This window comes from Equus asinus, chromosome 2, assembly GCF_041296235.1.
Source record: "Equus asinus isolate D_3611 breed Donkey chromosome 2, EquAss-T2T_v2, whole genome shotgun sequence".
Lineage (NCBI taxonomy): Eukaryota > Metazoa > Chordata > Mammalia > Perissodactyla > Equidae > Equus > Equus asinus.
Window position 1 is genome coordinate 32,470,275 of NC_091791.1, and position 22,324 is coordinate 32,492,598.

Consider the following 22,324-nt stretch of genomic DNA (forward strand, 5'->3'; position numbering starts at 1 on the left):
TCAAAAAGTTAGACCTGGAATTACCATGTGACCCAGAAATTCTACACCCAAGTATATATCTAAGAGAAATGAATATGGGTGTTCAAACAAAAAGCTGTACATGAATGTTCATAGTGGCATTATTCTTTTTTTCTTTTTCTTAAGATTATGATAGTTTACAACCTTGTGAAATTTCAGTTGTACATTATTGTTAGTCATGTTGTAGGTATACCACTTCACCCTTTGTGCCCTCCCCCCATCCCCCCTTTCCCCTGGTAACCTCCAATCAGTTCTCTTTGTCTATACGTCAACTTCCACCTATGAGTGGAGTCATACAGAATTTGTCTTTCTCTATCTGGCTTATTTCACTTAACATGATACCCTCAAGGTCCATCCATGTTGTTGTGAATGGAATGATTTCGTCCTTTTTTATGGCTGAGTAGTATTCCATTGTGTGTGTGTTGTGTGTGTGTGTGTGTATATATATATATATATACACACCATATCTTCTTTATCCAATCATCAGTTGCACGGCACTTTGGTTGCTTCCACGTCTTGGCTATTGTAAATAATGCTGCGATGAACATAGGGGTGCATGGGACTTTTGGAATTGCTGATTTCAAGTTCTTTGGATAGATACCCAGTAGTGGGATGGCTGAGTCATAAGGTATTTCTATTTTTAATTTTTTGAGAAATCTCCATACTGTTTTCCATAGTGGCTGCACCAGTTTGCACTCCCACCAGCAGTGTATGAGGGTTCCTTTTTCTCCTGTGGCATTATTCTTAATAGCCAAAAAGGAGAAACACCCGAATGTCCGTTAACTGATGAATGGATAAACAAAATGGTGTATAAACATACAATGGAGTACTATTCGGCCATGAAAAGGAATTATTTTGGACTGTTTGTACCCCTGCCCCAATCCATATGTTGAAGCCCTAACTTCCAATGTAACTGTACTTTAATTAAGGTTAAATGAGGTCGAGGGAGGAGGGACTAAACTGATAGGATTAGTGTCCTTCTAAGAAGAGACATCAGAGAAAGGCCCTGCTGCACTCGAGCACAGAGGAAAGGCCGTGTGAGGACACAGTGAGAAGGTGTGCATCTACAAGCCAGGAAGAGTACTCACTAGAACCAACTGTGCTGGACCTTGAACTGAGGCTTCCAAGCCTTCAGAACTGTGAGAAAATAAATATCTCGTTTAAGCCATCCAACAGTTTGTTACGGCAGCCTGAGCTAATACAGGAATGAAATTCTGATGTGTGATATAACATGGATGAATCTAAAAAAATACTATGCTAAATGACAGAAGCCAGACACAAAAGGCCACATATTGTATGACTCATTTTATATGAAATGTCCAGAATAGGCAAATCCAAAAAGACAGAAAAGATAGTAGTGGCTGCCAGGGGATGAGAGAGGGGAAATAGGGAGTGACTACGTAACGGGTTTCTTTAGTGCCATTAAGTCAATTTCAACTCCTGGCGACCCTGTGTATAGCAGAGCAGAACCATGGCCAGTCTTTTTGTGCCATCCTCTCACCTTTCGGATCACTATATCATATAATACTCCTCCACTACTCATAGGTTTTTTTTTTTTAAAGATTGGCACCTGAGCTAACAACTGTTGCCAATCTTTTTTTCTTTCTTTCTTTCTGCTTTTTCTCCCCAAATCCCCCCAGTACATGGTTGTATATTTTAGTTGTGGGTCCTTCTAGTTGTGGCACGTGGGATGCCGCCTCAACATGGCCTGATGAGCAGTGCCATGCCTGTGCCCAGGATCCGAACCAGGAAAACCCTGGGGTGCCACAGCGGAGCGCACGAACTTAACCACTCGGCCACTGGGCCAGCCCCACTCATAGGGTTTTCATGGCCAACTTTTTCGGAATTGGGTGGCTAGGTCCTTCTCTTAGTCTGGAATCTCTGTTGAAACCTGTCCACCATGAACGACCCTCCTGGTATTTGAAATACCATGGCATAGCTTTTAGCATCACAGCAACATGCATCCGCCACGGTGTGACAACCAGAAGACGGGTGGTGTGGTTCCCTGACCAGGAAAGGAACTTGAGCAATGGTGGTCAGAGCACCAAACATTAGACCATCAGGGCTGGCTGTGTAATGGGTATGGGATATCTTTTGGGGTAATGAAAATACTACAAAACTTAACAGTGGTGATGGTTCTACACAACACTGTGAAGGTACCAAAAGCTACTGAATTATACACATTAAGATGGTGAATTTTAATTTTTAAAAAAGAAATGAATTTTTTTTTTGAGGAATATTAGCCCTGTGCTAACTGCTGCCAATCCTCCTCTTTTTGCTGAGGAAGACTGGCCCTGAGCTAACATCCATGCCCATCTTCCTCTACTTTATATGAGGGACGCCTACCACAGCATGGAGTGCCAAGTAGTGCCATGTCTGTACCCAGGATCCAAACCGGCAAACCCCGGGCTGCTGAAGCAGAACGTGTGCACTTAACCACTGCGCCACTGGGCCGGCCCCAAAAAATGAATATTGATAGATGCAACTTAGATGACTCAAAGGCACTATGCTGAGTGAATGATGCCAGCCTCAAATAGCTTAATTCTGTATGATTCCAATTAAACGACATTCTCAAAAAGACAAAACTGCAATGATGAAGAACAGATCAAAGGTTGCCAGAGGTTTAGGGAGGGGTGATTGTAACAGGAGAGCAAAAGGGAGTTGTTTGGGGTGATGGAACTATTCTGTATCTTGATTGGGGCCATGGGTACACGAACTTATACATGTAGTAAAATTCCTAGAACTGTACAAAAATGGTCAATTTGTATATATGTTAACTTAAAATTTTTGCTACAAAAAAATCCACTGGTCTATTGATCCCTGACCAATGCTTGATTTGTAACACTAAGTACTAGCCATTTCAAAAGTATCAGTTCACTGAGTTATGTAGATCTTCAAAATGTTGACATGTTTCATTGTATAATTTCCGACCAAAAAAAATCACATTTGTTAATATCACACCAATCTCATCAGGCAGGTTTTTTAAGGGAAGTTGTCACACTCCCAGTGGTGAATAATATGTTTTCCAATATTCTAATTTTTTCTTGAAAGCTGCAATGTTATCCTTGGCAACAAATACTGTTATTTTTTTTCCTTGATGTGACAGGCTCACTTCAGATTTGCGAAAATGTCTGTCAATTACCGAAGTCTGAATAACCACAGTTTGTCAGACATTCTTCCAAGAAGAATGGTGTTCCAGGAAAAAAGCATCTCGTTTAGCTCACAACTCAATCAAATAAGTGTTTTACGCGTACTTCCCATTTCATTAAACAGAATATCAATAAGACGTACTCAAGGGTTTTATCATTAAGTAGTTATTTTTACGAAATATGAAATATCATTATGAAAATAGTTTTGACCTTGCAGATCCCTAAAAGGGTCTCAAGAACCACAGGAGGGGGTGGGGGACAGTCCGTGGACCACACTTTGAGAACCTGAACAATCAAATCAATTCATCTTTGTCACAGTTTTCTTGCCCTGTTTATTACAGTTTGAATTAACTGTTTTATTTTCAGAATATGGTAGCTTTTCTTTAGTTCTCCATCTACTGAGGAAAAGAATATAAGGTTATACAGCTAGTGTACTGGGTTAAAGATAGGAAATGGGTACTTTTTGACTGGAGAAGTGTAAGCAGTAGGATTCTTCAGCATTTAATCTAATTATTACAAGTGATTATTACATCATCAGAAAGAGATACAGACGGGGAATTTCAGATGGCACAAAAGACTACATAAACAGTCCAGTAAAATCTCTTCAGACTGTGCAGAAAAGACTAGTACGGTTGAGTGAATAACTACAAGTTAATTTAAGGAAAAAAAACCAAATTATATTTATACAATGACTGATGCTAAGTAATCAGTAAGTACTAGACGTCACTGTACAGTCTTCTCTGACTCTACAATTACTAAAAAGTGTGTTATTATAGCTAACAGAAAACACTAAAACTGCTAGATGTCTTTGGGAAGAGGACTACATACTACAGTATCCCTACTATACAGTGATGAAATGATCCTTGAAATTCTGTATGTAGTTCAACAAGAGAAAATATAAAGAATGATATATAGGGGCCCTCCCGGTGGCGCAGTGGTTAAGTGTGCACGTTCGGCTTCAGTGGCCCAGGGTTCGCTGGTTCAGATCCCGGGTGCGGACATGGCAATGCTCAGCAAGCCATGCTGTGGTAGGCATCCCACATATAAAGTAGAGGAAGATGGGCATGGATGTTAGCTCAGGGCCAGTCTTCCTCAGCAAAAAAGAGGAGGATTAGCAGCAGTTAGAGCAGGGCTAATCTTCCTCAAAAAAAAAAAAAAAAATTAAAAAAAAAAGAATGATATATGATAAAGTCTTTAAAATCATTAAGGGGTACATGTCATATCAAGATCTTTTGACAAAAACGTGGAATAAATTTTAAAATATTCCATACTACAACTTTACGTAGAAATTAACCAACCCAAATCCTCAACTAAAATCGCTTGTAAGAAACATTTAACATTCTAATTCTAGGAGAGAAACAAATGACAAGTCAACAAACCATTAAGAATGTCATTTAAAAAAGATTTATTATTATATACTAAGCTCAAAACACAGTGAGTCCAATTTGGAAAGCTTTATGTAACTATACAGATATTCAAATGAAAAGGGATATTCTAAATAACTGTAAAGCACTGCATTTCCTTAAATTAAGTACTGAAACCAAAATAATGTTGTATTTAAGGATGTTTTCCCAAAAGCCTATAAAGATTTATAGGAAACTTCCAGTTGCTCAGTAATTGGTTTATAAATGGGGCCAAACTATTGAGGGAAATACGTAAAGATAACTTACAAGTCCTGTAATTATAAATATCTAAATAGAATATAGGGATATTTTATCCATATAATGAGTAAAATTTGTATAAGCAGTACATACACTCATCTCTCACACACACTCTCTCAATGCATACCTAAGCTCAAAAGGTTGGTAGGAAAGGTCTCAAGTGCTGGCAATGAAGGAGAATCTGAAAGACAGAGGGGAGAGTGTGCTGATATACTGAATGGATGATGATTACAGTCATGCATCGCTTAACAACTGGGATACATTCTGAGAAATGCGTTGTTAGGTGGTTTCATTGTTGTGTGAACATCAGAGTATACTTACACAAACCTAGATGGTATAGCCTACTACACACCTAGGCTATATGGTACTAACCTCTGGGATCACCACTGTATACGTGGTCAGTTGGTGACTAAAATGCTATGTGGCGCATGACCATAGTATGGGTAACCTAGGCACTTGGGTTTTAACACTTATGCAGGGACAAGAGAGGCCTTAAGGAGGGTGAAACTGAAACTCTTGCAAAAAAGCTAAGACCCTTGAGCAATACTCAGCAAAAGTGTGGTCCACTGACCTGTCACATCAACATCTGGTAACCTGTTCCCTAGATATGTAAATTCTTGGGCCCCAAACCAGATCTACTGAATTAGAATCTCAGAATAGGGCTCAGGGATCTTAGTTTTAACAAGCTTTCCAGGTGAGTCTTATGCTTACTAATGTTTGAAAAGCATCGTCCCAGAGAAACTGATCCTCAGGTGTAGAAAGGACTGACTAGGGAAAAAAATCCATCCATTGATTGGCAAAGGAAGTTTTTCTCTTCCTAGGTCGAGAAAAAATAATGGAGTCTCCCAGGAGAAACTGAATTCCTTGTGAGTGCCTTGCACAGGTTTGGAATCCAAATACACAGTACTTCAGCAGTCTTCAAACATTTTGGTTCCAGGATCACTTTATACTCTTACAAATCACTGAGGACCCTAAAGAGCTTTTTTTTCATGTGCTTATACCTACTGATATTTGCCGTATTTGAAATTAAAACAAATTTTTTAAACCCAAGAACACAAAAGGCATTCCATTATCTATCAGAGTGATGATATAATCATATCCCACAGCTTCTCCACAAGTGAGAGAATGAAGAGTGAATAGGCAACTAACATCTTAGTATTATCACGAAAATAGTTTTGATTTCCTGGACCCCCAGGAGTTCCTAGATCACACTTTGAGAACCACTGCACTATCTGAATTACGTAGGAATCCCCTAACTATAAAATGAACATAAAATCAGGGGCTGGCCCAGCGGCGCAATGGTTAAGTGTGCACATTCTGCTTCGGGGGCCTGGGGTTCGCCAATTCAGATCCCAGGTGTGGACATCACACCACTTGGCAAGCCATGCTGTGGTAGGCATCCCACATATAAAGTAGAGGAAGATGGGCACCGATGTTAGCTCAGGGCCAGTCTTCCTCAGCAAAAAGAGGAGAATTGGCAGCAGATGTTAACTCAGGGTTGATCTTCCTCAAAAAAAAAGAACAGAAAATCAGTCCTCTAAGTTACTGGAAAAGCTCTCACAATACGCCCATACAATATCCCTATAGGAAGAAAACAAGCCAGGTCAAGTGCAAGTCCACTCACAATTAAAAAACCGTAAAACTTACGGAAAACAATTTATCAAAAGCGAGAATGCACAGACAAGAAACAGAAGGATTAAAGTCCCAACAACTTAGAATAATATTATAATTGTAAGTTTTTTATAATTATTACAAATGAGGTAAATTATATACTTAGTAAGAATACAGCAGACATTTAAAATATTATATATGATACATATTATAATCATAGTATATATAATATTATTTTGTATGTGAGCTATGCATACCACTGTTTAAAAGATTCCACATAGCAATTAACCTTTAAGAAACTACCACTCAAGAGAATGAGAGAACAAGTCACAGACCTGGAGAAAATATTTGCAAAAGACACATCTGATAAATGACTGTTACCTAAAATATACAAAGAACTCCTACAACAACAATAAGAAAATGAACAACTGGATTTAGAAGTGGGCAAAAGACTTGAACAGACATCCCACCAAAGAAGAAATACAGATGGCAGGTTTGCACACGAAAACATGTTCAACATCATATGTTACTAGGGAATTATAAACTAAAATGGGCTACCACTACACAACTATTAGAATGGCCAAAATCCAAAACACTGAGAACACTAAATGCTGGCAAGGATGTGGAGCAACAGGAACTCTCATTCACTGCTGACAGAAATGCAAAACGGTACAGCCACTTCTGGAAGACAGTTTCTTACAAAACTAAACATACTCTTACCATGAGATCTAGCAATTGCATTTGGTATTTACTGAAATGAACTAAAAACTTATGTCCACACAGAAACCTGCACACACATGTTTACAGCAGCTTTATTCGTAATTGCCAAAACTTGGAAGCTACCAAGATGTCCTTCAGGGAGTGAATGGATAAATAAACTGTGGTACATCCAGACAATGGAATATTATTCAGGGCTAAAAAGAAATCAGTATCAAATCACGAAAAGATATGGAGGAAACTTAAATGCATATTGCTAAGTGAAACAAGCCAATCTGAAAAAGCTACATACTATATGATTCCAACTTATTAACATTCTGAAAAAGGCAAACCTATGGACATGGTGAAAAGATCAGTGGTTGCCAGGGATCGAGGGGTGGGAGAGATGAACAGGCAGAGCACAAGAGGAATTTCAGGGCAGTGAAACTACTCTGTATGATACTGCAATGGTGGATACACGTGTCAAAACCCATAGAACGTACACCACCAAGAGTGAACCCTAACGTAAGCTACGGATTTGGGGTGATAATCATGGGTCAATGTAGGTTCATCGATGGTAACAAACATACCACCATGGTGCTAGATGTGGATAGTGAGGAGATTATGCATATACGGGAACTCCCTATTCTTTCCATTAAATTTTGCTGTGAATCTAAAACTGCTGTAAAAAATAAAGTTTATTAATTAAGGAAAAAAGAAAGAAACACCACTTATCAAGTTTTGGTGTTGTATCCAAGAAAAATATACACAGTTTTTTGAAAGGCTATTAAAATATTTCTCTCTTTTCCAACAACATCTCTTTGTGAGGCTGGATTTTCTTCATACACATCAACTAAAATAACATTATGCAACAGTTGAATGAAAAAGAATTCAGCTATCTTTCACTAACCCAGACATTACAGAAATTTGCAACATGTAAAAACAATGGCCCTTTCCTCACTTAATTTTTTTGTTTTGGAAAATAATTTTCACTAAACTGTTGTTTAACATGAAATAGGTAGATTAATGTTATTTTCAAATAAATTATTAATAGTTCTTTGAAGAACTCAATAATTTTTAAGGGGACTCAAGACCAAAATGTTTGACAAGTGCTTCTCTAGGGCATCAAAACTCAAATGGAAAGGAAGCTATTGGAAGACAGAAGTCAGTACACCAAATAAAAATAACTAAATTAGTGCTATCCAAAGAAGGAGAGACTACCCTGAGAAATTCTGAATTATCAAACATTGAAATGTGATAACACTTAATGGGTAACAGATTAGATAGTCTTTAAGAGGATATTCTCACCATAAGAATCTCTAAAACATCATGGTGCCATGAATACTGGCTAATATTCTCAACTGAAATACCATTGCTTGATATCACAAGAGGAGAGGGGACTTGATATTTGCTACATACCATATTTATAAACAGCATATATAAATATTATCATTTTATATTATATATTAAATATATTGTAATAATAGTAGCTAACAATCATTAAGCTGCATTCTAAAACTTGACATTCATTATTTTATGTAATCTTCACAACAACTGTGATAGGTACTATTACCATTCCTCATTTACAGACTGAGATACTGAGGTCAAACAGCTACAAAAAAAAGAGAAGCTGGAATTCAAATTTAAGTATTCTCCTTAAGGGAGAGTTGGACAAACCTTTTCTGTAAAAGGCCAGATAGTAAATATTTTAGGTGTTGCAGTCAATATATAGTCTCTGTCCCTTGTTTTTTCTTGTGTGTGTGTGTGTTTTTTAACAACTCTTCACAAAAAACCATCTTTAGCTCTTGAGTCTTACCAAAAAACGACCACAGCCCAGATAAGCCTTTCTCAACCAGGTTCCCTGAGAGAATTAAGCCCAAATGCCCTACGGCATCCTTGTCTGTAATGAATTTACTTCTCCCCTACGCATCTAGAATGGCATTTGTTTTACATTATCTTTGGGAGAATTGACAGTTACTGAAATAATCGTCTGTGTTCAGTGGTCACCTGCAGTCAACTGATTCACCTGCATTCAATACAAGAAACAAATACCAACCGTTACATCTTATCTGGAAAGATAAGGATTAAATGTTTTTCTTTCAAAAATTGTATTAATAGTTCACTAATGCCAACAAAAAGAAGCAGAATTAAATCATACAGTGTTGTTCTACACTTATGTGAGTCCTCACTGAGAATACTGATAACCTGGGGGCCAGCACCATAGCCGCCAAGTGGTTAAGTTCAGGCACTCTGCTTTGGTGGCCTGGGGTTTGCTGGTTTGGATCCTGGGCGTGGACCTATGCACCACTTATCAAGCCATGCTGTGGTGGCACCCCACATAGAAGAACTAGAATGACCTACAACTAGGATATACAACTATGTACTGAGGCTTTGGGGAGGAAAAAGAAAAAAAGGAGATGGGCAACAGATGTTAGCTCAGGGCCAATCCTCCTCACCAAAAAAAAAAGAAAGAAAGAAAGAATACTGATAACCCAAAATAGATGGCCTTCAACTATACTTTCTCAATGCCTGAAGGCCAGCCACCATCATCATCACTGTTTAGAATCTGATTATACCCTCAAGGAAAAACAAATTATATAAAACACTTTGCAAAGGTATACCATTTCAAACTGACAGCTGTAAAGGTCATCAAGATTACCAAAGAGGAATCTGAACTAAAAAGCTAAACTGCCTTTTAGGGCAACGACAGTTTAAGCCAAAGGGAGCAAAACCAATACCTGAATGCAAAAAGGCCAGCCAACACCTTAAGGATTTTCAACATTAACAGTCAAGCAATCGAAGCAACACTAAATAAAAGAACATATGGAGGACCCCGAACACCATCATTCCACAAATCTCAAACCAATATTTCTTGCAACATGTCAGACATGTAAACACAATCATAAAGACCCAGTATTGGCAGATATTTTCCAACTTAGATAATCATTACATTCCAGAAGGTATCACATAAAAACTTGCCTGGGTTAAGAGCACCTTGGAATATAATTTCTAGGACTTTTTTGTATCAGCACTTGCAGCATCATAGGTTTATTTTATTTTATTTTACTCACTTTATTTTATATTATGAAAATAACCGTAATTATTATAGCTATGGAAATACCCATTAGCCACAACCTCTATATGTAGATGACTTGAAATAAGCTTCTGAGTCTTTGCTTAAATCCTCACCCTCCATTCATAACTACAATAAAATCATGGGGAATTATAAAAAGGGAAGCAGCACCGCACAGCGGTTTAGAACGCGGACTTTGGAACCAAACTGTGGGTACGAGTCCTAATTCTACCTTTTCTAGTTATGTCACCTTGGGCAAGTTCCCTAACTTCTCAGTGCCTCATCTGCAAAACAGGCATGATAATAATATACTTACCTCATTAGGTTTTTCTGAGGATTAACTAAATTAGTATTTGAAAAAATTAGACAGAACAGTGCCTGGTATAAAGTACTATATACAGATATCTTAAATGGAAAAACAAAAAAAACCCACAGAAACACCATCAAGCTGCTGAAGTGAGAACTCACAAAGTTAACGAACAAAGAGAGACTGACAATGAAGGCCTTCTCATAGCAGCTGTCTCATATCCTTGGTTCTCCAAATCCAGCAGCACTATATTTCCGAGTACCTACTATGTGGAAGATAATTTAAACAATTTTTTATCTTCTTCTCCAAACCTGCTCCACCCACAGTCTCTCCTATCTTGATTAAAGGCAACTCTGCACTTTGAATTGCTTGAACCAAAAACTTTAGAGTCCTCCTTATCTCCTTTCTCTCACTCCCCACATTAATCCATCAGGAAATTATGCTAGATCTACCAATCCTAACCAATCTTCTACCAATATAATATATTCACAGCCCTAACCACTTCTCCTTTCCTTTACTAGTACCCAGAACAACCAACCTTCACCTCTCACCTGGACTAATGCAATAGCTTACAACCTGGTATCTGTGCTAATATTCCTGCTCTCCCTACTCCCAGGCTATTCTCAAGATAGCAGCAGTTAGTTCGTTAAAACTAAGCCAGATCATCACGTCACTCTCCTGCTCAAAAGCCTACAATGCTCTTGATTTTACTCAGGGTAAAAACCAAAGTCCTACTTTTCCACTCAATTTTGCTGTGAACCGTAAACTGCTCTAAAAAAATAAAGTTTTAATCTTTTTAAAAAAAAAGAAAAGAAGCAGGTTTAACTGTCTAAAACGCAGCTCAGCTTTCCTTGAAGGATTAAGTAAACTATGAAACAGACCACTGGAGATATATCCTCCCGTCACGCCAAAGTCCTCACAAGAGCCTATGTATATATTCATGATCTATCTACCCTCTGTTATTTTTCCTCATTAAAGTTAATTTCTTTAGGGTACTGTGTCCTTTTTGTCACCAAATCAAGAGACATATTATGTCTGCCTGTTCTACTTTTGGTGATGCTAACATTGATCAGTGAATTCAGGATACCAACTTGATCCCACCATTATAAAGTTATCTACCACCTTTCACCCAATAGTTTTAGCATACATTAAAAATCTGCCTAGATCCATTATTGTATTATGGGCACAAAATGGTGACTTTTCTAATCCTTTCATTTCTTCTTCCTTTATTAACTGGTATTCTTCAATAAAGAAGAGCTTTCCACTATCAACTATTCAGTTACCTTGAAATACGTTTCGCAGTAAAAGGCAGGAAAAGTGCTTCCTTCTTCTATGCCCAAATTTTCAGAATAATGAGTTGACCCCTTTGAAATCTCCAAAGCTGATCAACAGTTATTTTTGTTTTTTAAAGTATCACTATGGACTTCTGGATTTTTATTTGATATGGTTCCACCTCACAGAGTCATTACTTTTCTTATATTCAAATTTTCCTTCTCAGGCCAGTGGGAGCACCTTTGAGGTGGCCTCTGTGAACTTTTGACACTTCCATCTTTTTTTTTAAAGATTCTTTTTTTCCCTTTTTCTCCCCAAAGCCTCCCATACATAGTTGTGTATTTTTAGTTGTGGGTCCTTCTAGTTGTGGCATGTGGGATGCTGCCTCAGCATGGCTTGATGAGCAGTGCCTGTCCACGCCCAGGATCCGAACCAGCAAAACCCTGGGGCACCGAAGGGCAGCATTCGAATTAACCACTTGGCCAAGGGGCCAACGCCCTGACACTTCAACTTATCTTAACCAACATGATAGGGAAAAGATTTTAACTTGCAGTTTAAATGTCCAATTCCTTGATTATAATTAAGATTGAACAATTTACATGTCTAGGGATCTCTTTAAATTCTTTGTGAAGTGCCTATTCATTTTCTTATCCACTTTCCTAGTGGGCTGTTAATCCTTTTTGCTTTCTTAATCTTATGAGTTCATTTTGGCAGAGGTTACATATTAATAAAAGCTGCAATTTTTTTTCTCTATTTGCTTTTTGATTTCACAGCATTTTTGGTCAGGTAAAATATTTAATTTTTAAATAAAACAATCATTTCCTTTACCAACTCTTGGTTTAGATTATAATTTAAAGGGCTTTTCCACTTTAATATGACAGAAAAAAATTGCCTATGCTGCTTCTAATTCTTTTACGGTTTCTTTCTTTTTTTAATGTTTAAATCTCCGACCCAGCTAGATATAATTAGCTGTTTATAAGTCTGTTTATTTCCAGTAGAATTTGAGATCTTCAAAGGCAGGACTATCTTACTCATTTTGTTACCAGAATAAGTTTCTTGCCTGTGGAGCCCTGTGTTTTCAAACACAGGCTTTGAGGAAGGTGGTGGTGGTCATGAACAGTCATAAATCCTGTTTTCTCTGCTCTTAAACAAGGGCAACTCAGTCCTGAACTGTGCTCACTGCAGCAGAAGGTGTAGCACACTGAGAAAAACCCTGTGTTTGCTTTATGCTAACACTACACGAGCATTGCCCTGGTATCTCATAACAATTTTAAGAAGTGAGGGGTAGGGTGTGGTGCAGAAAGTGAGTATGGGAATTTAGCTTCCAAGAAGTGATGTCTGAATGGAGTCTCAAAGAACAAGTAGATAATAAACACATAAAAAGAGATTGATGAAGAGTACTCAAGTCATAGAGCACAGAATGTGCAAAGGTATGAAAGTGGGAGTACATTATCTATTTGCAGAATTATAAGCAGTTTATTATGACTACCTAGGCTAGTGCTTGGCATATAGAGTAAGTATTATATAAATGTTAGCTATTATTTATGCTGATTGTTGGGACATGAAGATAAATGTCCCAATAAGCAGTAGGCTAAGATGCTCCTGGAAAGCCAGTTAAAGTCTAGATTTTAAAGTCTAGAGATACGGAGCCACTGAAGGATTTTTGACAGGATGATGGCATGTTCTAGAAAAATTACACTGGCAGTGCAGATCAAAGATTGGATGGAATACAGATAGGCAAGAATCATAAAGAATCTTTAACGATGGAGTATGTAGAAGTGACAAAAACTTTTACAAAGTGAGGAAAATCTGCAAACCTCCTGCAAGACCTAAGATGTCAGCATACTGATCTCTTACAAAAAGGTACCTGGTGTTGAATAGTTTTATAGCCTGTAAGATATATATGCTTAATAGTAAACATTCCTGTCTTGATCCACCTGTAACACTTTCCATTTTAGTAAAGACTCACATCCAGTAAAGTAAATCATTTTCAACAAAATTCCTTCCGGGTCTTGAAATGCCCCACATTCTCTTTGCCACAAGCAAGAGAGATTCATGAATGAACAGCTGTTCATGAATGTCTCCCAGTCAACGAAAAGGCTCCTTTTCTAAAGACTCCAAGGATGTAACAAAAGCTAAATTATGGCTGCTGAGGCTGATGGTACCCCGGCCCAGCCTCTCTCAAATTTCTGCAGGCTCAGCAATACTTTTTACTGACACTGCGGCAATGGTGTGAGCCACACGAGCCCTAACAACAGAGTTCACACCTAACTCCAGCTATGTGGACTATCAGACATGAGATGTGAGTTAGCTACAGATTGTGGGACAACTACTGGAGCTACAGAGCTAGTTTAGGGACACTTCTCATCTCAGGTGTCTTACTGGTCAGAAGGACTGCTAAGTGGCATGAAACTATGTGGGTCAATTTGGGACTCTACCAAAACTTGCTAGGGAAAAAGAGATGAGCTGAGGACCATGATTTTATCTTGAATTCGATGGACCGGCAGGTACTGGGACTTCTGAAAGTTAATGAACTGGTTTGTTTGTTGTTTTTTATAAGGTCTACTTCCTAAAAGCTGTTGTTCCTCCCTGAATCATTTCATGCTTCAATAATAAACCCAACTACTGTAGCAATCTCCTTAGAAAAGGTCCAAATAAAGACACCTTTTTCTATTCTGATTCCTTAAAAAAATATTTTGGAAACTAAAAAAGCTCATGTTACAGTAACTCCCCCACAGATATCTATTTCTACATTTATATTTGTTGAAGAGCAAATTAAACATTATGTTTAAGCAAAAGAAGCCAGACACAGAAGAGTACATACTGTATGATTCCTCTTATATGAAATGCTGATGCAGGCAAAACTAATTTATGGTGATAGAAATCAGCTATTGTGGTGGTGGGCAACTGACTGGAAAAGGACATGAGTAACTTTCTAGGAGGCTGGGAATGTTCTCTATTTTGTTTTTGGTAGAGTTCAGACAGGTGTACATATACAACTGTCAAAACTTAAGAACTACACACTTTAATTATATCTCAATAAAAAAGGTGGTTTAAAAAAATCACTCCTATGTGAATAAGGAAAGAAAAGAAGGTAAGAACTAAGAGTGCCTGCCAAAGAATGCCTTCATGCTTCCCCAATGGGAGTGATTATACAGCTGTTCAGGTACAGAAATATTCAGTGCTTGAGTATACTGTCTTTTCTTCCATAACATTTTAATAATAAACTCATCCAGTGCTCCCTTCTCCTCCAATTTTCACATATATCAGTTTCCCTTATTTTAAAAAATAGTCAAAGAACACTTCACAATCAAAATTGAGCCAAGTTAAAACATGTTTAAGTGCCACCAAGTGGTGAAAAAGAAATATAAATATTTATATAAACCAGAATCCTAAGAGGGAAATCTAGGTCTAATTTTTCTTTTTCTGTCTTCTGAAAACATATTCTGATACCCCGTCTGGAAGAATCCTCTCCACCTACCACTCTTCTCCTCTTACTTTCCCTGCTGTTTCCCCTTACTCTTATTCATCTTTTACCTCTCAAAGAAAATTTATCTTCTTAGAAATTCTTCTGAAATTCTATTACTCCAGTCCACCCACCTACCCAAACACAATTACACACACACAGAGAACAACGTCTCCTTTCAGAGCTCTTATCTCATGTTCTTAACAGGTTCCTCATGTGATTAACGTCCCTATTTCTCCCATTAGACTTTAAGTGCCACGTGAGCAGGAACAGACTGCTATGCTATGCATATCACTGTATCCCTGCATCTAGCATAGTTCTTAGTAACTAGCATAGATGCTCATAGAACATTTGGCTTAATGAATAAATTAAAAATGCAATTCAACCAAACCATCTAAACAAAGGCTGTCCCCAAAGCAGAGGTTGTCCTTGCTTGAGAAATCCATTATAAGTCAATATGCTTTATTTGACAGAGTATATTTGGATCAGTATCTATGAGTCACTGAGTATCTACTTCCTTGTCAACTTGGCTCTCAGAATGTAAGACTGTCCTCTGACTCATTAGCTTCTACCCTTATTCTGCCTGTTGTTACTATCTTAACCGGGCACATTTATTCTTATTATCTTTAATCTCTGTTGTGTATTTTACTCTATGCTTCTCCTGTAGTTTGTGAGATATCAGATTTTAAGAAATTAAACAGTAATGTTTGTAAACTACTGCCAAGACAATATTTAATGGCATCAATAGCTATAGAAAACTGCTTAGGGAAGGGGGTTTCAGTTCAGAAAGCAAGAAAAGTGACATTACTACTAAAAGACTCAAAACAGTTCTCCCAACATTTCAGTAAACAGAATACTGACTGGCACAGTATCAAGTGCCAAAAAGAACAGATACAATAGGCAAGTTAAAGACAAAAAATAACATCATGAAAGAACAGCTCTAGCATTTTGTAGAACACACTAAATGAAAGCAAAAACTTTTATATAAATCAACCTATACCAACTAAAGACTCTACTTTGGCAAACACCTACACTGAACACAGACCAGGCCTTTGGGTAAAATTTGAACAATTTTCTACAATCCTCTGAAGCAGTTTAAAGAGACTTCATAACACCAATCTATGCTTTCGTGAAAAACGCATGCTCAGAAAAACCTGGATAACTATGCCGTGCCAATCACATACTGCAGACCTCCTAAAGCCGTAACAAAGCAAAAATTCATGAGTTGGAGGAAAAGGATCCAGAAGTCTTTTTTCTAATAACAATCATCTCCTCCCTCTCCTGCCCTATTAAAACATTATTACTACTTTCACCACTGGCAATGTATTATAATCATCCTTGCAGGAAGTCAATTCAAGATCAAATGTAATCAGAAATGTCCTTAAAAATAAGAGGCTCAACCTCATTCATCAAGGAAATGCTAATGAAAACTATACTGAGAATATTTTTTAATCTACCACATTTGCAAAAATCCACAAGTCAGACACAACATGATATTGGTAAGGCTGTAGGGATACACTCTCCTAACGGGTGCTCTCCTATAATGAAGGAGGGACTACAAAATTGTATCACCCATTTCGGCAATTTGGCAATATCTAGCAAAATTACAAAAACACTTTACCCTTTAAACTCAGCAATATCATTTCCAGGAATGTATCCTACAGATATCAATACACATAGAAAATAACTTATGTACAATATTATTCACTGCAGTATGCTTAGTGATAAGTGAAGTGACAACAACTCAGATGTTCAATAATCACTTAGTTAAATATATTATGGTACATCCAAACAATGGAACACAATGCAGCTATGAAAAAGAATGGGCATGCTCTCTATGCAATGATATGGAATGATAGCTAAGATATATTAAGTGAAAAAAGCAAGGTACAGAACAAGCAAGGCTGTACGTAATAAAAGGGGAAAAATAAGAAAAAATTTATTTTTTTATTTTTATAAAGAAACACTGAAAGAATACATAATGAAATTGGTCACAGGAGAAAAGGAAAACTAGAATAGATGGGGCATGGGTGGAAGCAAGACTTCTCATTGCATAAAAAGAAATTTTGAGTTTTGGATTGAGAAAATATTACTAAACTTAAAAAAAAAGGTAACTGTCAAAAAAACTTACAATGAAAATTAATTGTAGTAATTTGAGATATGACATTTTCTTTGCTTATTGTTCCTATTTCATTTCAGTGAATACGGGGCAGACGGGGGGGTGTGAGGCAGAGAGGGAGTATACATTTTTTTTTTTTAGGAAGATTAGCCCTGAGCTAACATCAGCTGCCAATCCTCTTTTTGCTGAGGAAGACTGGCCCTGAGATCACATTCGTGCCCATCTTCCTCTACTTTATATGTGGGACACCTACCACAGCATGGCTTGCCAAGCAGTGCCATGTCCGCACATGGGATCTGAACCGGCGAACCCTAGGCTGCCAAAGCCGGCTAATCCCAGGCTGCCAAAGCAGAACTTAACACTGCACCACCGGGCCGGCCTGGGGAGTATTTATTTTTAAAAGTGCCTTCACAAGTACCCTAAACTATTTTTCCAACTAAGTCTTAAATTCCTTAAAAATGATTTTTCATACATACCACCAAGCTTTTTTTTTAACTTCAAATTATGTTTAAGGCTTTTGTACATACTACAGATCTCTTTTTTAAAGCCTATCACAGGGAATTAATTTATTCCAGGAAAATAGAGTTCTGGAAAAACAGAAGTAGAAGCAGAGAGGATCATCTGGCTGACCAAATCATACCACAAAGGTTTTGAGTAAGAAATACAGCAGTTACAGAAAACATCCACTTCCTATAAATTACAAACTAGAAGGATATTCATAAGATCATTTTTTCAAAGTTTAACCACACCTTGAAGGTATTATCCGACCCTCTTAGTTCGCAGAAAATGAATGAGAGCTCAGACACACTGTTTAAGCTACTCTTAAATTTTTGCTTAGTCTCACCAAAATACTGATTGTTCCCACCTTCATAGCCACTTGCCCTAGACATACTCTTTCTTTTATATTGACGCTATTACAACATATTTACTCTGGGTGTTTCATTTTATTTCTACTACTGGTTATAACAGGGTATTGAGCTATTTGGGAGTCAAATGCATTGAGAAATAATGTATAGTTGTTCATCAACAAGATGATGGCTTCAACCAAACTATAACTATACACTCTGTAAAATGCAGAGTCCAAGAAATACAATCAATCACAAGATATCATGTCACATTATTATGATTAGGAGGAAATTTTAACCAAATATTACGTATTTTTAAATGCCAAACCCATAAATTCCAAAGGTATCCCAAAGCCCCATAAAATCCATTTAAAATGTAAAGATATTCATTGGGAAAACTTATGGTCAGTATTTTAAGAGGATGGACTGAATAAAATAAATTTTCTATGTACCAGATATGTTTTTCTTAGTTTTCTAGAGCTGCTAACATATTACCACAAACTAGGTGGCTTAAAACAACAGAAATATATTCTCTCGCAGTTCTGGAGACTAGAAGGCAGAAATCCAGGCATTGCCAGGTTCCTGCTTCCCTCCAAAGGCTCTAGGGAAGAATCCTTCCTTGCCTCTTTGCAGCTTCTGGTGGTTGCCAGCAATCCTTGGTGTTCCTTGGCTTGTGGCAGTATAACTCCAGTCTCTGCCTCTATCTTCTGCCTTCACATGGCCGTCTTCCCTGCTGCTATCCAAATTTCCCTCTTCCTATAAGGACGCCCAGTGATTGGATGAGGGCCCACCCTAATCTAATACGACCTCATCTTAATTTGATTACAACTGAAAGACCCTATTTCCAAATAAAGTCACATTCACAGATACCGGGGGCTAGGAATTCAACATACCTTTCTGGGGTACACAATTCAATTCATAACATGCTCCAAATCAGTCAATTTATTCAAAAGTAGACCTAGATTCATACATGGAATATTTATAGATTTTTGCCTAACCAGCATCCATTTCCCTTTCTTAGGTAATAGCATCCAATTTTCTTTTGAAGAACCAATCTGCTGCTCCTTCAAACCACAAGGGAGGGCTGGTCTTAAGCCTCTCTCCAAAACCATGCACCTGTCCCTGATCAAGTCAGAAAATCACACTCCACTGGCCTCAGTGATTGGTTCAGAGAAAGGCCACATGACCCAAGACTGACCAATGAGTCCTTCCATCCACCCAATTTGGCTTGTGCTATACAAAAAGAGACGGATGGACTTTAAGAATTATACAGGTCTAGAGCTACCAGTGATCATCTTTACCATCATACCTGCCAAAGAAGGAAACCAAAAGAGGAAAAGAATGCTTAGAGATGGAGATAAGGAGACATTCCTGACGACATCAAACTTCTGGATCCAGTTATGTCAGAATCTAGCTTTAGCTTTATTCTGTGAACTTCCCAGTTCATAAACCTACGAAATCGTCTTTTGATTTAAATTAATCTGAACCGGGTTTCTGAACCTGCAATAGAAAAAGTCCTGATAGATATAGGGGGAACACTGCAAAGTGCCAAATGATGGAAAACAGGGCCTTACTTTTTTTCAGTTATTTTCTTAAACTTGGCAAAGACACAGGAAGAGCCAGTAGAAAAGGAATAGGTTATATCCATGTCCATTCCCTGTCTACCAGGCCAACTGCCAAGAAGGGTTTTAGAATCTAAAAGTCACAAACAAATTCATTCATGTTTGTTAAATTAGTATGGATCTGTGAGTTCCTGGGAGCAAATTATGAACAATATAAGGAACTCTGAGTTACAAAAACCTAAGTATTAATACCTAAAAATAAAGCATTCATAAAATCTTTTCCTCCTCAATGACATTCCACATCACCACCATCCCTAAAGCAGTAACAGCCCTAGATAGACATCACTACAAGCTGGCTAGACTGGTGACAAAGTCATAATGAAATGTCTTTCTTGCCATATCACCACTGTGAGGACATTCAGACAGCCTCGCCCTTAAATATGGCTATCACTGTTCATGGTTCATTTGTCTCTATCTTAAGCAAACTGTGTCACACACATAGTATGTCAATATAAACGTCCCTAGACTTCTGGAGAGAACACCAACATTTTATACTCATATAAAATCTAAACGCTCTTCCTTCTCCATTTGCTGCCCACCTTCAAATTTTACCCATTTGGTTCTGGAAAATTCCAGCCTGTTCCTATACCTTTGGCTGATATTTCAGAAACCTCAAAGTAATAACACACATTCTGGACAGGAAAAGATTACATTTTGAAGTGAAACAAGACAAAATAAAGAAAGAATGTTTTGCTTGTCAAAGGTCACGTTTTACTTGTGTCTCCACACATGCACAGAAAACTAGTCCTTAGTACCTTTAATACAGTGGCTCTCAAAGGGGCAACTCCTCTCACCCAACATTCCTTAAAAATCACTGTGTTAAAAACCATTAAGGGAACCACAAATTGTGTCCAAAATATCTATCTCTCTTCCTCATATTTTGTTTTTCCTCAAATAACTTGAGTCACCATAAATAGAATACTGTTACTCAATTTCAGTCACTATTTTGTAAGATTTCAAAGTACTATTTTCCACCTTTCCACAAATATTTACTGAGCATCTATTGTGTGCCAGTCACTTTGTCAAATACTTAAAATACAAAGAAAAACACGTCATGTTCACTGGCTTCAAGGGTCTTGCAAACTAGAAGAGGCAGAATTGGAAAACGGGAAGGTGGTAAATAAAGCAGTATAATAATGATTGCACATTAGAAAAAGTGACCTGTATTTTGTGGTTAGAGGACTTGAGGAATTTGAGAGTATGGACTGGGCAAGATATACAGAGAGAGCTGAGACTGAAGAAGTAGGCTAGAATCAGCTATCTTGGAGGGTCTTTCATGATGGTTAAAGTAACCTTATTATATCTGCCTGTGGTTTTCAAACTCGAGTGTGTATAAGACTCACTTGAGATATTTGTTAAAAATACAGATTCCCATGTCCCACCAAAGAAGATTCAGATTCAGCAGATCTGGAGTAGGACCCCAAATTTTCAATTTTTATAAATATCTCAGTGGTTCTGTTCAGGTGGTCAATACTTTGAAACAACGCTTTAGGTAGGTATTTTTCTCAAGTTTTCCAAGAAGTCCTAGGGGTGAGACGTAGAATGCTGGGGGAAATGCACTTTCAACAGCCCCAAGTTTCACTGTTCTGTAGGTGACAAGATCATCATCTTGTGTTCTTGGTCAGATACTGCATTTTACCACAGTGGCTCTCTTTTAGTCCCTGTGCATTCCTGCTTAGAGAAGAATTCCCAGTGTCGAAGAGTCCAGGTGAGTCTGGACACCATAAATTTGTCGTAGCATCAATCCACACAGCTGTTTTTCTGTCTATAAAATCAATATAAAATCAAAATAATACTTAGTATGGTTATTATGAAAATTAAATTACATGTGATAATAGATGTAAAACACGTAGGGATAATGGCACACTGGAATTCAAGATTTCAACATTTCCAGGTAACAAAAAGTTACAGGGAGGGGATGGCACTGGGAATGGATGTTTGTCTATAATATATGTCAATAATATACTACTTAAACTCTTCCATTTACTTAAATCATGGTTGTCAATTGACCTGGTATCATAACCAACAATTATAACACTGTTTCTTGGTTTAAAATGTCTTGTGAAATAGAAATAACCAAAAAAATAAACTCTTTAACACCTAAATGGGCACTATGTATACATATTAATATTGTACCTGGTACTTAAGAAGGTGACTGAAGAATTCACCAAGCAAGAATGAAAGAACAGAATGCCTTGTAGTGGTGAATCTACTTTCTCAACTTACTAAATTCAGTAGATCCTCCCATGCTATACCCTTCTAAGTTCCTTTCTGGTACAGTATTATCCCAGTCAAATCATCCCTCTCCATTTGCATAAGGCCAGAGAATGTCTTTTACATTGTTTGGCTATAGCAAGCTATTCATTTTCTGTTCCCTTTACAGAGGTGTAACTTTTCTAGAACTTAAAAACAGTGTTAGTCAGGACTTCGGTTGCAAGTGATAAAAATCCAACCTAAATGGGCCTGAACAAAAAAGGACAGTTAT

The 22,324-nt window shown here is 37.6% G+C and overlaps 1 protein-coding gene across 29 annotated transcripts in view; it reads right to left on the bottom strand.

The window, feature by feature from the left end:
* LCOR (ligand dependent nuclear receptor corepressor) overlaps nt 1-22,324 on the bottom strand; it is a 122,894-nt gene that overhangs the window by 86,531 nt on the left and 14,039 nt on the right. For 5 of the 29 annotated variants that reach the window (XM_044753157.2, XM_070485914.1, XM_044753111.2 and 2 more), the window contains exon 3: nt 4,956-5,009. The exons of the other annotated variants lie outside the window; for them this stretch is intronic. Coding sequence is in view for 1 of the 5 variants with exons in the window: in XM_044753111.2 (XP_044609046.1) it covers nt 4,956-5,009 (54 nt within the window). In the remaining 4 variants the exon portion in view is untranslated. The remainder of the gene's footprint in view (nt 1-4,955; nt 5,010-22,324) is intronic. 29 annotated transcript variants of the gene reach the window in all.